The sequence below is a fragment of the Rhineura floridana genome, chromosome 10 (genome assembly GCF_030035675.1).
Source record: "Rhineura floridana isolate rRhiFlo1 chromosome 10, rRhiFlo1.hap2, whole genome shotgun sequence".
Classification (NCBI taxonomy): domain Eukaryota; kingdom Metazoa; phylum Chordata; class Lepidosauria; order Squamata; family Rhineuridae; genus Rhineura; species Rhineura floridana.
This window is the reverse complement of record NC_084489.1, coordinates 45,815,640-45,833,543: the sequence shown is the minus strand read 5'-3', so window position 1 is coordinate 45,833,543 and position 17,904 is coordinate 45,815,640. Positions and strand designations below refer to the sequence as shown.

Sequence of the window (17,904 nt, the reverse complement as noted above, 5' to 3'; positions counted from 1 at the left end):
CGGATTTGGTAGCAAACAAATCAATATAAAATCCCAGCATTAAGATGAAATGAGTAACTGCATAGACACAAAGGTAGTTTGGCAATTTGGGGCTGAAGGGAACTTCCTTTCCAGTAATCTACATTTAATAAAACAAATGGGAGCCGTTATCTAATTATGAATTTATTTTTCTCCCATATTTATATTCAGTAGTTATACTGTTCGTAATTAACATTTAATTGATTATTTCTTTTAAACAGAAGCACAACTGAAACCATTTATCGGCACAACTTATTTATTTTAAGGCAGGAGTGGGCAACCAGTGACTGTCCAGATGTTGTTTGTTGTTGTTATGTGCCTCCAAGTGAATCACGACTTATGGCGACCCAATGAATCAGCGACCTCCAAGAGCATCTGTCATGAACCACCCTGTTCAGATCTTGTAAGTTCAGGTTTGTGGCTTCCTTTATGGAATCAATCCATCTCTTGTTTGGCCTTCCTCTTTTTATACTCCCTTCTGTTTTCCCCACCATTATTATCTTTTCTAATGAATCATGTCTTATCATTATGTGTCCAAAGTATGATAACCTCAGTTTTATCATTTTAGCTTCTAGTGATAGTTCTGGTTTAATTTTTTCTAACACCCAATTATTTGTCTTTTTCGCACTCCATGGTATCCGCAAAGCTCTCCTCCAACACCACATTTCAAATGAGTTGATTTTTCTCTTATCCGCTTCTTTCACTGTCCAACTTTCACATCCATACATAGAGATCGGAAATACCATGGTCTGAATGATCCTGCCTTTAGTGTTCAGTGATACATCTTTACATTTGAGGACCTTTTCTAGTTCTCTCACAGCTGCCCTCCCCAGTCCTAGCCTTCTTCTGATTTCTTGACTATTGTCTCCATTTTGGTTAATAACTGTGCTGACATATTGATAATCCTTGACAAGTTCAATGTCCTCATTGTCAACTGTAATGTTACATAAATCTTCTGTTGTCATTACTTTAGTTTTTTTATGTTCAGCTGTAGTCCTGCTTTTGTGTTTTCCTCTTTAACTTTCATCAGCATTCGTTTCAAATCATTACTGGTTTCTGCTAGTAGTATGGTATCGTCTGCATATCTTAAATTATTGATATTTCTCCCTCCAATTTTCACACCTCCTTCATCTTGATCCAATCCTCCTTTCCGTATGATATGTTCTGCATATAGATTAAATAGATAGGGTGATAAAATACACCTCTGTCTCACACCCTTTCCGATGGGGAACCAATCGGTTTCTTCATATTCTGTCCTTACAGTAGCCTCTTGTCCAGAGTATAGGTTGCGCATCAGGACAATCAGATGATGTGGCACCCCCATTTCTTTTAAAGCATTCCATAGTTTTTCATGATCTACACAATCAAAGGCTTTGCTGTAATCTATAAAGCACAGGGTGATTTTCTTCTGAAATTCCATGGTCCGTTCTATTATCCAACGTATGTTTGCGATATGATCTCTGGTGCCTCTTCCCTTTCTAAATCCAGCTTGGACGTCTGGCATTTCTCGCTCCATATATGGCAAGAGCCTTTGTTGTAGAATCCTGAGCATTACTTTACTTTCATGGGATATTAAGGCAATAGTTCGATAATTACTGCATTCCCTGGGATCCCCTTTCTTTGGAATTGGGATGTATATGGAACGCTTCCAGTCTGTGGGCCATTGTTTAGTTTTCCATATTTCTTGACAGATTTTTGTCACAAGTTAGACAGATTCAGTCTCAGTAGCTTGTAGCAACTCTATTGGTATGCCATCTATTCCTGGTGATTTGTTTCTTCCAAGTATTTTAAGAGAAACTTTCACCTTGCATTCTAAAATTTCTGGTTCTTCATCATACGGTTGAATGAATCTGTCATCTCTTTCATACAGTTTTTCAGTGTATGGTCAGTCAGTGTGTTCTCCTGTTGATTATTCAACATCCCTACTTGTGGTTTAAATTTCCCTTTCATTTCTCTAATCTTTTGGAACAGGGCTCTTGTTCTACCCTTTTTGTTGTCCTCTTCTATTTCTATACAGTAACTATTGTCATAGTTCCCTTTGTCCCTACGTAATAGTCACTGTATTGTTGCATTTAGGATTCTGACTGTGTTTCTATCTCCTTTTGCTTTTGCTTTCCTTCTCTCTTTCATCATTTTAAGAGTTTCTTCAGTCATCCATTGAGGTCTTTCTCTCTTTTTAACTAGAGGTAATATCTTTTTGCATTCGTCTCTGATAACATCTCTGACTTCATTCCATAGTTCTTCTGGTTCTCTGTCATCTAAGTTTAAAACCTCAAACCTGTTCCTTATTTGATCTTTATATTCTTCTGGGATGTTATTTAAATTGTATTTTGGCATTATGATTGCTTTGTTGGTCTTCTTTAGCTTTACTCTGATTTTCAGTACAAGCAGTTCATGATCTGTACCACAGTCTGCTCCTGGTCTTGTTTTTGCAGGAAGTATGGAATTTCTCTATCTTCTGCTACCAATTATATAATCAATTTGATTCCTGTATTGACCATTTGGTGATGTCCATGTGTATAGTCAACTTTTTGGTTGCTCAAAAAATGTGTTTGCAAGAAACAAATTATTGGCTTCACAGAATTCAATGTCTTTCTCCTGCTTCATTTCTGTCTCCTAGGCCCCATTTCCCCACAATTCCTAATTCTTCTCTGTTCCCTGCTTTAGCATTCCAGTCCCCCATGATTACCAGCACATCTTGTTTTGGTGTGTTTTCAGTTTCTTCCTGTACTTCTGCATAAAATCTCTCCAATTCCTCTTCTTCTGCGTTTGCCGTTGGAGCATAGACTTGGATGATGGTTATGTTGATAGGTTTCCCGTTTAATCTCATTGCTATAACTTGCTCAGACCTTGCGTTGTAGCTCCTAATTGCTCTTGCTACATCACTTCTCACTATTAAAGCAACCCCATTTCTTCTTCATTTCTCATTTCCTGCATAAAATATTTTGTAGTTGCCTGACTGAAAATGTTCCATTCCCATCCATTTTAGTTTGCTCACACCAAGTATTGTAATATTGATACGTTCCATTTCTTGCTTGACAATTTCTAACTTTCCCTGGTTCATGCTTCTCACATTCCATGTTCCTATAGTGTGCATCATACAACTCTGGACTATCCTTTCGCATCTGTACGCATCAGCCTCTGGGCTTCCTTTTGGCTTTGACCCAGCTGTGTCATAAGTCACAGCGCTACTCGTACTTGTCCTTTGTTCTTCCCCAGTAGCTTGGTGAGTGCCTTCTGACCTGGGGGTCTCATCTTCCAGCACTATCTCGTGTTGCATTTTGGCTATGCTGGCTGGGAGTGATGGAAACTGAGGTTCAACAACATCTGGAGGGTCACAGTTTGTCCAGTTGTGCTTTAATAGAATGCAATTATCTGCACATATAAGCCATTACATTCTACTCTCCCACCTCTTTTTGGGGGGAGGGTAACGTGTTTAGCTTTCATAGAACAAATATACATTTCGACCTTACATACTGCAGAAAATGTAATGCCTCCCCACAAGTCAGGATCTAATGGACCTAGGAACATATACGTAGGCCACATTCAAATTTACTCACAGATTTAAATTTCAGATCTCTTAATTCTCTCCTCCCCCAGGATTTCAAGACTGTTTTCTAACAAATAGATACGACAAAAACATATTTTTAAGTCTAAGTTCCAATGAAATCAAGTGAAAAAAATGTGTTTACGTCTAAAATGCCAACTATTAGGACTAACAAGATGTAGGGAACCAAATTTAAATTATTGACCCAGTTAGACATATGCTCGGGATCCCACTTACATCCCACAGATTTGGAGCTTACTTTCAGATAAGCATGCGTAAAATTGAAGCCTTATAGAAACAGTACTTATAGGACCAAGAAATTACATCAAAGTGAAATCCACATTATGCTTACTTCTGGGATGTCCTCAAGAAGGCCAAGTCTTGGCTTGCCTGGCCCCCATCCTGGCCCCTTGAACATGACAGAAAGCTTATTGCAGAATCCAGGAGTATTCCACCATGTTTTCCATATATAAATAGAATGATGAAACTGAAGACAGAATGATCAGGTATTCATATTGTTCAAGAGAATAGAATTAGCAGAAAACAGTTTTCCTTAACGACATTTTTTTAAAAAAATATTGATGAGAGATAGGATTATGGAGAAACAGTGCAATACTTTGCTTATAGCTGTGTTTACATATAATAATGAAGTAGAGTTTATTGCCAATGAAATGAGCTGGATGTGCCTAGGGCTCATATGCTGCCTCTCTTCTCCTCCAGCACAGCCATGAGAAAAGCCTAGCTTTGCGCCCTCAGCACAGGATGCTTTTGTGGGGCAGTGCACACCCCCTGGCAGTAATGGGAGGAGGGGTTTCTCCTCCTACTCCTGCTCCTGCTTCAGCTCTTGTGGGATTGCTTGTAATACCAGGCAATTGTGCAAGAACTGCAGATTAGTGGGGACAGGCCCTGGCCTACAAAGGGCCTTGGCCTGCCTGATGGTAGACTCTTTCTTTACATACCAGCTTTCCCATGCACCCTTTCTCGGTTTTAGTGCACTGCTGAGCTCTTTCTAATGCGTTGCTGGCTGATGGGGGCAGAGAGGAATTTTTCCTCTAAATCAAATTTGCTTTCGGTTGAGCAAGTCTTTTCACCTATCTCTCAGTGACTGCTGTGCAATTGTTAGGTGCTCATCTGCCCCTATCACAACTTAATGCGGAAATGGTGTTGGGCACGATCAAACATAAGGGGGAACCCTATAAGAGGTCTAGTGGTGTACTTGCTGGCCTTGCCCCTAGACTGGGAGGGGCTAGGCCTCATCCAGCTTGCTACCACCCCCCACTGGTTGGCCAGCAGGATCACAGGCAGATGGCTTGCACCTTGCTTGGGTCTAATGCTGGCAAACTCCCAAGGGTGATTCCCAACTGCTTGTTGGGTTCCAACGGCTTGTTGGGCTGGCTCAGCATTCCCTCAGCATGGATTGTTGGAATGAAAGCAGATCCTTGTCCTACTGCCATGTCAACCTGGCTTACTTGCTCCAATCAATAAAGTTGTGGTCTGTTTTCACCCATAAACCGTTGTTGGCTCTTTTACTTCTGTTGCTAGAGGGAGTAGATGCATCTTACACCTGCCTCACAATCAGAAGCTTTTGCTTTGGTTTTCATTTAACCACAATTACTTATTTCATTCAATTTGAGAAGCTGACTTGTATCCCAAAACCCTATAGTTAAGACTAATCACAGCTTATCTTGGTTTGGCCATATCGAGTAGCTACAGTTAGTTGAAAATAGAAGTGAAAGCTTCCAGTCTCCTAGTAGCAGTGTGAGAAAAGCAAAGGGAAAGAACATGTGAACCCTTTTGCCCTTGAAGACAGCCTAAAAATATTTATCTCCCACTTTTCACCACCTAGGCCTTACAAATTGACTTACAAAAATAAAAATATACAGTATACAAAATTTAAAACGTAAATTAAACCTCAAAAATGTAGAACCCCAAATTTAAAATCTCAAATATACAAAGAACATCAGAAAACTAAAATATCAGAGATGCATTCTTGGTGCAAACACTTCCCAAAATAAAATGTTAAAAGCGTTAAAAAAAAAGTGTTAAAGCCAAGGAAATCAGAAAATATGGAAAGTCTATGCATTACATTAATATTGTTTAAGATAGCATGATATATACTATGGGTGGGAGGGTGATCTTTCTATCATTTCTGGGCACTGACTGTTGTTGGAGTAATTAGTTGCTTGCTCATTTGGATTATGATAATCAACATAGGTTTGTTAATAAATTAATTTTTGTCTTTCACTGTTACAGCTTATTACTTGCAAATATTGATATTCTTCATGAATTTGTCTAATTCCCCTTTAAAGCCTTCCTAGCTACTTGTGATAAAATTACTGTGTGTTTCATCTTTCTCAGGATAAAGATTTTGTTTAATACATTATAGACTACTAATTAATGATTTCATTTTCTACTGAAATGTATTCACAGCCACTTCAGTAAAGTGTGGCAGATTGACTTCCCGGAAGGAGTGCTGGCTGGTGATTGTCTCTGAGTGAGCTCTATCTCAGAGGAAGCTTATTTCAGTTAAAAGCCAGTCAAGAGGAATTTTTGACTGGCGTAAAGTTCTCCAAGATAAAAGGGGAACCGAAGAGATTATCCACGGAACTCCGTTGAGCTGTAGATTGCTAGATTTGATCAGGAATCCCCCTGAGATAAGAAGGCATTTGTAGCAGCGGAAGACAGAGTCTGGATTTCCAACAGGCTGTGCTGAAAGTAAGCAAGACTTTTTTTCTTTCTCTTTTAAAAACGTTTTTAATGAGCTAGCCTCCTTCTGTCTAAATCTTATCAACTAACTTAAATTACTATCGTAAAAGAGACTTGTTTACGAATCGGCAACTCAGAAACTTGGGTGAGTCACACTTTTTTCGTATTATACAAAGCTAAGGAAGAAGGGAGCAATTCAAAGAACCTGCTTTATTTTTTATGACAAAAAGCTGGCTTAAAGCTGGAATTACAAAGATTAAACGGATAAGAGGCAACTTATTAGATAAGATGATTTGATTATTTGAAGGAAATATATCTGAGAATATTTTTTTTATTTTTTTTTATTTTGGATTAATTTTTTTTTTTGAACGAATCTGCTGTTCGTGTATCTTACTAACTGCTGGATGCTGAGAACTGGATTTGTTTTACATTCCTGAATGTGCTGGAGATAAGAACTGTGTTGGTTAAACAGGCCTGGAATATTAACTTTTTTGTTGCTGGGAGAAAAGAAACTGTTTGCTTCTACATTGGCTAATAATAGAAAAGGTTTTTTTTTTCAAGAATGACAACTAGGAAAGCAGCCAAAGTTTTGGAGTGAAGAGTTTCAATTGATACACAGGAAGGGATGGACATGTTCCAGAAAATTATGGAGAGATTTAGTGATTTTAAACAAGAGTTGAAACAAGAGATGAAACAGGACAGACAACAACTTAAAGATGAATTTTGCAATATGAAAAAGGATTTTAAAGATTTACAAGATTATATTAAAACAGAAGTGGGTGAGATTAAAAATAACATTGGGCAATTAACACAGGATGTAAAAAATGTTAAAGATAAGGTGCAAACCTTAGAGAATAGAATAGATATTACAAATATGGAATTGGAAAAAAATTGGACTATATTGCTGTTATGGAACTTAGAGATAAAGAACATTGCTTGAGATTCCGTGCAATTCCTGAGGAAACAGGTGAAGATATCAGAGAGAAAATTGTTAATGTTTTGGCAAAATCCTTCGACAGGAACGAAGATCGGATGGAATTTGAAATAGACAAAGTTTATAGAGTTAATTCCAGATATGCAACAATAAAAAAAATCCCAAGAGATGTGCTTGTTCATTTTTTAAAAAAGGACCAGAGATATGGTTTTGCAACATCATTTTAACAATGTCTTCAAAATTGACGGTAAAGAAATACAGGTGATGAAGGAAATTCCTGTTAGGCTTCTACGTAAGAGAAAAGATTACGCTTTCTTCACAGAAAAACTTAAACAATGTAAAATTCAATTTAGATGGGATGTTCCAGAGGGAGTGATTTTTACATTTAGACAACAGAAGTATCGATTAAATACTGTTCAAAAAGCAAGGGATTTCTTGAGAAAAGCTTCAAAAGACATGGAAGAAGATAAACTCAAAGATATGGATATAATTCCTGGGAAACAAAGTCAACAGAAACAGGTAGAGGAAGAAAAGGATGATGATGGATCAAAGGGAGCAACAGGCACAGACTTTTCTAAAATACATGCTTAAAAATGGATTACAAATATCTAACTTGGAATATAAATGAAGCTAATTCGTCGCAGAAGAGAAAGAAAGTATTTCATTATTTGAAAAAATTAAAATTGGATATAATTTGTTTACAAGAAACTCATATTAAGAAGAAAGATTCTAAATATTTAATTTGTAAAAATTTGGGTGAAGAATTTATTTCAGCAGGATTCAAAAAAAAATGGTGTGGTTCTTTATATTAATTCACAATTGTCTCCTAAATTGATATTATTGGATGATAGTGGCAGATTTGTGGGAGTTGAAATCACCATTCAGGGTACAAAAATTTTGATAGTGGGCATTTATGCTCCTAATGAAGATAAAAGAAGGTTTTATACTGGACTTATGGATCAGAGTTTGCATATGATCATTGGTGTGTCATGGGTGATTGGAATGGGGTAATTTCACCGAAAATGGATAGACTTTCTGAGAAAAATATTAAAGAGACACAGGGCAAACTGCCGAAGATCTGTTTCGAATTGATGGAAAATTTAGAATTGGTGGATGCTTGGAGATATATAAATGACAATGTAAAGGAATTTACTTACTTTTCAGAAAGACATAAAACATTTTCGAGGATTGATATGATTTGGATGTCTAAAAATTTAGTGAAAGATATTTCCAAGATGGATGTGTTACCAAAAACCTTTTCGGATCATAATCCAGTGATATTGACTTTAAAAAAAAAATCTTGGATTTAGATGGAGACTAAATGAATCTTTATTACAGAATGATAAAATAGTGCAGGAATGTAAGAAGAAATTAAAAGAGTTTTTTAAACACAATTTACATAAAGGAACAGATGAAAATATTGTTTGGGATACAAGTAAAGCATTTATGAGGGGATATTTTATTAAATGTAATTCTGAATTAAAAAAGAAGAAACAACAGAAAATGCAATTGATCTTGGAAGAAATAAAACAAAAAGGGGAAGAATTGAAAAAGAATCCAACTAAAGCTTCTACTGTAAATCAAATTAAAATGTTACAGAAACAAGTGTCAATGTTGACAGTTAGAGAAATTGAAAGGAAATTAAATTTTGCTAAACAAAGGACTTTTGAATTTGCAAATAAACCGGGGAAATTGCTAGCATATAAATTAAGAAAAGAACGACAAAAAAATCTTATTTTAAAGATACAAGAAGGAGATGAGATGTTGACAGACAATTTAAAAATCCAAAGGGTTTTCCATCAATATTATTCAACTTTGTACAAGTGTTAGGAAATTCCCTCAGAAAAAATAGAAGAGTATATATCCAAACAGAATTTGCCTAAAATTACAGATCTTCAGAGACAAGCTATTAATGGTCCTATTACGTCAAGAGAAATATCTGAGGCTATAAGTAAAATTAAATTAGGAAAGGCGCCAGGACCGGATGGACTATCAGCAATGTATTACAAATGCTTGGAGGAGGAAGTTTTACCACCTTTACAGTATACAATGAATTCTATTTTACAAGAGGGGAAGATACCGGATAGTTGGAAAAATGCCAATATAACATTAATACCTAAAGAGGAGCAGGATTTAACTAAAACAAAAAATTATCGGCCAATATCTTTACTGAATAATGACTATAAAATTTTTACAATGATTTTGGCTGAAAGAATGAAAATAATATTGCAACAATTTATTCAGGAAGATCAAGCGGGGTTTTTACCTAAAAGACAATTACGTGATAACGTTAGGAATGTTTTGAATGTGTTGGAATATCTAGAACAACGAAATGACATACAAGCTGCTTTGATTTTCTTGGATGCTGAGAAAGCATTTGATAATTTGAATTGGAAATTTATGTTTAAGGTTCTAGAGCAAATGGACTTTGGAGATAATTTTATAAAATGGATCAGATTGATTTATACATCACAGAAGGCACAGATAATTGTCAATGGGGATTTAACGGACTTATGTGAAATACAAAAGGGTACAAGACAGGGATGTCCATTGTCCCCCCTTCTATTTATTCTGGTTTTAGAAGTGCTGCTTAGAGACATAAGGCAAGACAAAAGGATTTTGGGAATAAAGATAAAAAAAGAGGAATATAAATTGAGAGCATTTGCTGATGACTTGATAATTGTATTAGAAAATCCCTTGGAAGGAATCAAAGTATTGATGGATAAATTAGAAGAATTTGGACCATTAGCAGGATTTAAGATCAATAATCAAAAAACGAAGATGTTGGTGAAAAATTTATCTTTAAGAGATCAAAAAGAGTTAATGGAGAAGATAGATTTTAAAATAGAAGAAAAGGTGAAATATTTAGGTATCATTATGACAAATAAAAATTCAAAGTTGTTTCATAATAATTATGAAAAACTATGGACAGAGATTAAGAAAGATTTGTTAAAATGGGATAAATTACAGTTGTCATTAATGGGTAGAATATCTGTAATAAAAATGAATGTATTGCCGAGAATGATGTTTCTATTTCAAACAATACCTGTCATATCCTCTGATCTACCTTTCAAACAATGGCAAAAATATATTTCTAAATTTGTTCGGCAGGGGAAAAAACCAAAAGTTAAATTTAAATTATTACAAGACGCCAAAGAAAGAGGAGGGCTGGGATTACCAAATTTGAGACTTTATTTTGCTGCTTGTTGCTTAGTCTGGATAAAGGAATGGATTCTATTGAGGAATAAAAGATTATTGGATTTGGAGGGTCACAACCTGAAGTGGGGATGGCATGGATATCTATGGTATGATAAAGTAAAAGTTAATGTGGATTTTAATAATCATTTTATAAGACGTCCTTTGTTGAATATATGGAATAAATACAAAACAAGGTTTTTTTTGAAAATACCACTATGTGTTTCAAGTCAAGAAGCATTTTATAGAAGAGAAATGGCTGGAAAAGAGAAATGGTTAACTTACCAAGAACTATTAGAAAATGTGCATGGTGAATATATAATGAAAGAGAGAGAACAACTAATAAAGGAAGGATATAGTTCACAATGGTTTGCCTATTTACAATTGTTAGAAAGATTTAAAATGGACAAGAAAATGTATGGGTTTGAAATAAATAAATCTGATTTTGAAATAGGTTTGTGTACAAATGATGAATGCATAATTGCAAAAATGTATAAATTTTTATTAAAAATGGACATGGAAGAAGAACAAGTAAAAGAGTGTATGGTTAAGTGGGCAAAAAATGTTGGTTATAATATACAAATGGATCAATGGGAAAATATGTGGAAAAAAGGTTTGAAATTTACATTATGCTATAATCTTAAAGAATTTTTTTATAAAATGATGTATCGTTGGTATATGACTCCAGAAAAGTTGTCAAAAATGTATAGTAATGTTTCTAATGTATGTTGGAAATGTAAACAACAAGAAGGATCTTTTTATCATATGTGGTGGTTGTGTAAACAGGCAAAATTATTTTGGGCACAGATAGGTAGGATGATGCAAAAAATCTTAAAGATAAATATTCAGTCAAAACCAGAATTTTTTTTATTGGGTTTTATGGATAAACAAAAGGAAAAGAAATATGGAAGAATAATATTATATATGATCACGGCAGCAAGATTACTATATGCACAAAAGTGGAAAATGGAATCGATACCAACAATGGAAGAATGGCTATTGAAATTAATGGACTTAGTTGAGATGGACAAATTGACATGTCTTATTAGAGAAAAAACGACAGATACATTTCTTAAGGAATGGAAGCCTCTTTTGGACTTTTTGTTGAAAGAAAAAAATGAAATGATGATAATGGGATTTGACAATTAATTAAGATAGACTTTGGAAAAAAGTGAATTTCGTATGTTTTAGGAGACAGGTTTGATATATATTATATACTTATAGCTGATCTGTAACAAATCGGAAGTCAAGTTTTTCTTTTTCTTTTATTTTTTTCTGTTGTATTGTTTTTGTTGTATTTGTATTTGTTTTTATAAAAAATTGAATAATAAAAAAATTATTATATAAAAAAAAGTAAAGTGTGGCAGATTGAGTATGGGGCAGTTGTCAAAAGACTGGCAGGTTAAATTATAATAATGGCATGAAACGTTTGTCCGTGATCAAGGCTTTAATATTGCATTTTATTGAAATGGCAAATATGTAATTCCGTGCAAGGGTACTTTGTTCTATCAGTGATGAAACAAATAATATTTGAGGATTAACAATATTTTTTCCTAGAGATTGGCTAAAATTAGCTTAATTCTTATATTTGGAAATAAACCATAAGACAACCAAATGAAAACAACAGAGGCAACAGGCAACACATTGACTTTATCCCAGTATAGCAAGTTTCATTTAAATCATGCAAATAGGTTAGAAAAACAGAAGGACTACCTGAATCTTGAAAAGTTCAAAACTATTTATTGGGTGTGTTAGGCCATACACAACTTTATCATTTTCTGGAGCAAATGTCCCTGAAGGGAAATAAAAATAAAGCTCAGGATAAAAATCAATGTTTGCAAATTTTTTAAAAAGCAATTAACTGCACTTACCAAACATTCTGTCCCAAATGATCAGTGTGCCACCATAGTTTTTATCAATGCAATAGCGATTTCTACCTATTGGGAGGGAAATTGTGAAACAAACTTGGTTACTGGCTTTAAATAATGTATTGTGACTTATTTTTATATAAATATATTTCCTAATATATAATTTTCCTAACACCCAAAACTCTGAGTAACCATGACCCCCAAGCATTTCTTCAGCAGCACTTGTATTTCATTTCCCTTCTAATAGCAGCTCTCTGGATTCTAGTGTAAGCTGCTTATCAAATTTTTTGCAAATTATTTCAATTTTTATTTTTGGAGGTTCATATGGGGGACCGGGGTGCAATTGTTTAACAAACAATACTGAGCAAAGTGACCATATTATGACTGGGATGGCAGGCATACTTGAGGAAAAACCTCACAGTTCTGATGTATAAGGCATGAACAATATGAGATTTTTCAATAACAAAATAGAGTTAGATTTTTCACAGGCTATCTTAAAAACATCTCTAATTAGGGCAACTCAATAAACCACAAACAGATGTGATACAAAAGCTAAGCTGCCATGTAAGATTTATTACATTATTTCCCTTTTCTTCAGTCTTGTCTGAAGCAGCACAAGATGTTTTAGAAAACAACAAAATGGCTGCCCACACTTTATGTAATAAAGTGCAGTGACTTTCTGAAATACACCTTTATATAATTATACAAAGACTAGCAGTTTTAACATACAACTGTGATACCAGACCATCACAAGGCATGGTATTATGACAGCACTAACACACTGGCACATGTGGTTAGGGCTGAGGATACAAGAGAACAATTTGGGTACAACCTTGTTGATTTGCTTATGTCTGACGTTATTGGGGCACAATCATTAAGTAATATGAAGGGTAATCCTGAATGACTTCCCATCTGAGATGTAAAATAATCAAATATGAACAAAAATCTAAAACTTTACAGGATTGCTATTAATACAAAAATAGAAAAATCCTCAGTTATAGCAACTGCTCCTACTATTCCATTTCACCATAGAAAATAACATCAAAGAAAAAACAGTACAGATATGGACTCCAAAGAACTAATATTGCCTACCATGATGTACTCTGTGATGACTAGGAGTGTTGAGAAGAAACTCCAAAGGGCCAAGATTTTTAATAACCTTTGAAAAACAATAATGATCTTGTTAATGATGATGGACTAACCTTGAATGAAAAGAAAAACATAAAATGATACAATAGGAAAAATTATCTAGGAGGGAGGAATAAAGTTTAATAGCAATGGCCAATCCAGAACAAAATGTTCATAAGCAAGGATGGGAAAGATTCTATGATGTGTAAGATTCATTGACCATGAAAACAGGATATTATTATTGCATTATTTTCTTACATTTGTACCCCATCCTTTCTCCAAGAAATTACAGGCAACATACAAGAAGTCCCCACCATTTTATCCTACAACAATCCTGTAAGGCAGGGTGGGTACCTTTTTCAGCCCATGGACCACACTCCCTTCTGGGCAACCTTTCATGGGCCACAAGCCAGTAGTGTGCAGAGCAACAAATGTAATTTTCCCTTTGTATGATAGGCTAGTTTCTATACATACTTCTCTCTGTCCTTCATCCAGACAAGCAAGAAACTTATCAGAGTTCAAAGCAAAAACACTTGGGACAGAATCTCAAAAGGATGCTTTAAGGCAATTGAAGATATATTTTATACATGATGCTTGATTTCTCCCTGATTTTAAGAGGGGATAATAATTTCTAAAAACGTTTTGTTCAATGAGTAAAGAAGCTCTATAGTGCAAACTGAACACAGTATAGAAATTTGCTATTTTCCCAGATGAATCTTAGTTGTGCCCATATTATATCTGTTTCACTAATAAGCTAATTTAGACAGAGATTTGTATAAAATGTTTCCCAAAAAGTCTGACAACAGTTGGACAGAGTATTTATTTTTATTCTTATTATTTGAAAGCCAAAGACAACATAAGCATTACATCTGAATTCCACAAATACTGCCAGCAAATATCTTCAAGCCCCAAAAGGCCATCTAAGAGTATGAAAAACTTTGTATTTCAGGTTAGCTCAGCTTCCATCATTTATACAGCAAGAAGGTCCTACACCTTTAAGCAGTTTTAAATGTGGGTACTAAATTAACTCACTTCACAGCCCTTTACACGTCTACTCAGAATTAAGTCCTACTAGTTTCAACTGGATGTACTCTCAGGTAAGTTAAATAGGATTGAGCCATAAAAGTAAAAAGACACTCCTTGATTCACAGTGGTTTTTCTAAAAGACCGCACCTAGATTTGACCCGTTTAGTTTTGGTTTGTTTATAAAATAAACACTGGAATAGTTTTGTAAAAATATATCATATCTGAATTCTCAACGTGAATAGTACTATGGACTGAGTTATACATTTTGTCTAAGCTTAGCAGTGGGCTAGATCTAAGTAGATGTTTTTATGATTTCCCCCCCATTCCTGCTAACATCACTTCTTGCAGTATTAATCCTTTGAAGAGGTTCATGTTATGTTTGGCCCTAATCCAGATATTTTCATGGATAGCAGTGGGCTGCAGTTCATAGCCAATGAACAAATTTTTGATGCTGTCAGCCCTGACCACCTGCTGGAGGTGGTGGTGGGGAAAACTGGAATCAATCCCACCCAAACAGGTGATTGGCAGTGCTCACTCATACTCTTGGGTGAAGGATATGCATTCCCTCCCTCCCCCAATAGCACCCTTTTGGATGGGCAGGGTAGCCTCCATGAGCGACAACTGTGTTCAAGAATTCGTTTCCATGTACATATTGCCATTTGCTTTACTGGAGCTACGATGTGCATTGTATTCCTCTGGTATCCCCATAGCAATCCATGAGCAGAGAAAGAAATTTTAGTGCCAATCATTTGACACCAAAATAATAACAAGCTATTTATCAACTTTAAAAATGTATAAAAACAAAGCTACAAAAGCTCTTCCTAGTTCTTTAGAAAGATGCATCTTTCATTATGAATACTTATGTCTGAACCAGCAGTATCGTATTACATACATTTGAAGTCCAAAGTTTATACACATACGCTTTATGTAAGTAGAAGGTATTTCATAGCCTGAAATGTGAAATGTGAAATGTGAAATCTGTGTAAAAAAAAAGTTGTTTCTTTGCAATAGCAAAGCAAGCTTTAAGGGGAGGGGAAACTTGCATTGCACCTTCTTTTGTGGCATATACATAGTCTCAGAATTTTGCCAACACATGGAGAAATCCATGTAGCCCTTGAATGTAGTTCTTGTTTAATAAATAATGAGAAAAATAATGACTAGAGATCAAAGGCAAACTCTTGCGGAGCTTTTTAGGGTGGTACGAGGGCTTCTACATTCTGGCTCTCATGATACTAAGGAAACATCGGAAGCCCGCTGCAACAAACTTGCGGAGCACTTCCAGGATAAGATTGCATGCATCCGTCGGGACTTAGACTCTGATGTTATGACAGATGAATCCATTGAAGTGTCCAGAGCACGGTCTTGTCCTTTATTATTGGATGAATTTCAGTTGGTGCAGCTCGAGGAAGTGGACAAGGTGCTTGGAATGGTGCGGGCGACTACGTCTGCTCTGGACCCTTGCCCATCTTGGCTAGTGAAGACTAGCAGGGCTGTAACCGCCGGCTGGGCCAGGGAGGTAATAAATGCCTCCTTGAGAGAGGGAGTAGTCCCTGGTAGTCTCAAGGAGGCAATAATAAGACCTCTTTTAAAGAAACCTTCTCTGGACCCAGATGTTTTGAACAACTACAGACCGGTGGCGAATGTCCCTTTTTTGGGCAAGGTTCTGGAGCGGGTGGTTGCCGGCCAGCTCCAGGCGCTCTTGGATGAAACCGATTATCTGGATCCGTTTCAATCCGGTTTTAGGCCTGGTTTTGGCACTGAAACAGCCTTGGTCGCCCTGTATGATGACCTTTGTCGGGAGAGGGACAGGGGGAGTGTGACCCTGTTGATTCTCCTTGATCTCTCAGCGGCGTTTGATACCATCGACCATGGTATCCTTCTGGGGAGGCTCGCGGAGTTGGGAGTTGGGGGCACTGCTTGGCAGTGGCTCTGCTCCTACTTAGCGGATCGTCGCCAGAAGGTAGTGCTTGGGGAACATTGCTCGACACCCTGGACTCTCCATTGTGGAGTCCCTCAGGGGTCGGTTTTGTCCCCCATGCTTTTCAACATCTACATGCAGCCTCTGGGTGCAGTCATCAGGAGTTTTGGAGTGCGTTGCCATCAGTATGCTGATGACACGCAGCTCTACTTCTCCTTTTCACCTTCCACAGGTGAGACTGTTGATGTGCTGAACCGTTGCCTGCCCGCGATAATGGACTGGATGAGAGCTAATAAACTGAAACTCAATCCAGACAAGACTGAGACACTGTTGGTGAGCTCTTTCCCTGCTCAGATGGTGGATGCTTATCCTGTTCTAGATGGGGTTACACTCCCCTTGAAGGAACAGGTTCGTAGTTTGGGTGTCCTTTTTGACCCTTCCTTGTCGCTCGAGGCTCAAGTGGCCTCGGTGGCACGGAATGCGTTTTACCACCTGCACTTAGTAGCCCAACTACGCCCCTATCTGGACAGTGATGATCTCGCCTCGGTTGTTCACGCTCTGGTGACTTCTAGACTGGATTACTGTAACGCGCTCTACGTAGGGCTGCCCTTGAAGACTGTTCGGAAACTTCAGCTAGTGCAAAATGCGGCAGCCAGGCTGTTGACGAGGACCAATCGGTCTGCGCATATAACACCTGTCCTGGCTCGCTTGCACTGGCTACCTATTTGTTTCCGAGCTAGATTCAAGGTGCTGGTGTTGACCTATAAAGCCTTACACGGTGTGGGACCGCAATACCTTGTGGAACGCCTCTCCCGCTATGAACCTACCCGTTCACTTCGTTCAGTATCTAAGGCCCTCCTCCGGGTACCAACTCACCAGGATGCCCGGAGGACTGTTACTAGATCTAGGGCCTTTTCTGTGGTGGCCCCTGAATTATGGAACAGCTTACCGGAGGAAATATGCCTGGCGCCTACGGTTCTTTCTTTTAGGCGCCAGGTTAAGACCTGGCTATACTCCCAGGCATTTTAATGTTTAATGCTTTATGTTTAATGTTTTTAGTTTAATGTGTTCCTTTGTTACTGATTTTATTCTATATTGTATTTTACTCTCGTTTTGTACACCGCCCAGAGAGCTATTAGCTATGGGCGGTCTAGAAATGAAAATAAATAAATAAATAAATAAATACATCTTGTGTAACATCTCCTCCTGTCACCACTGCAAAATACATACAGGTCACTTGAATAAAGCACACATTTTTTGACAGGGTGGGGGGAAGGCTTTATCAATGCAAATCCAAAAACAAATGGGGGGCACTTTTTAAGTCACACTGGAAGTGAGGGAGCCACTGCAGCATATCTCCTTCCACTTGGATATCAGTGAAACCGTGGGCCAGATAAGAAGACCCCATGTTGCATCTCTTATGCTGCCAACAGTATACTTTAACAGGGCCTGAATAATACAGTAATGCTTCAGTAACTGACCTACATTCAGTAAGAAAAAAGACTCATGCTGCTCTTGGCTTTATCTGTAAGCTTGCAGCCACTCTGTATGTGGTACATGTTGA

General features: G+C 36.9%; 1 protein-coding gene across 2 annotated transcripts in view; it reads right to left on the bottom strand.

Annotated features, from left to right (window-relative positions):
* Nucleotides 1–17,904, bottom strand: part of AGMO (alkylglycerol monooxygenase) — a 260,877-nt gene that overhangs the window by 106,595 nt on the left and 136,378 nt on the right. Inside the window, exons 6-10 of one of the 2 annotated variants that reach the window (XM_061587148.1) lie at nt 13,361–13,427; nt 12,272–12,337; nt 12,114–12,193; nt 3,918–4,052; nt 2–118 (exon numbers count right to left, since the gene is read on the bottom strand). In XM_061587148.1, coding sequence (XP_061443132.1) covers nt 2–118; nt 3,918–4,052; nt 12,114–12,193; nt 12,272–12,337; nt 13,361–13,427 — 465 coding nt within the window. The remainder of the gene's footprint in view (nt 1; nt 119–3,917; nt 4,053–12,113; nt 12,194–12,271; nt 12,338–13,360; nt 13,428–17,904) is intronic. The other variant, XM_061587149.1, reaches the window with a different exon arrangement.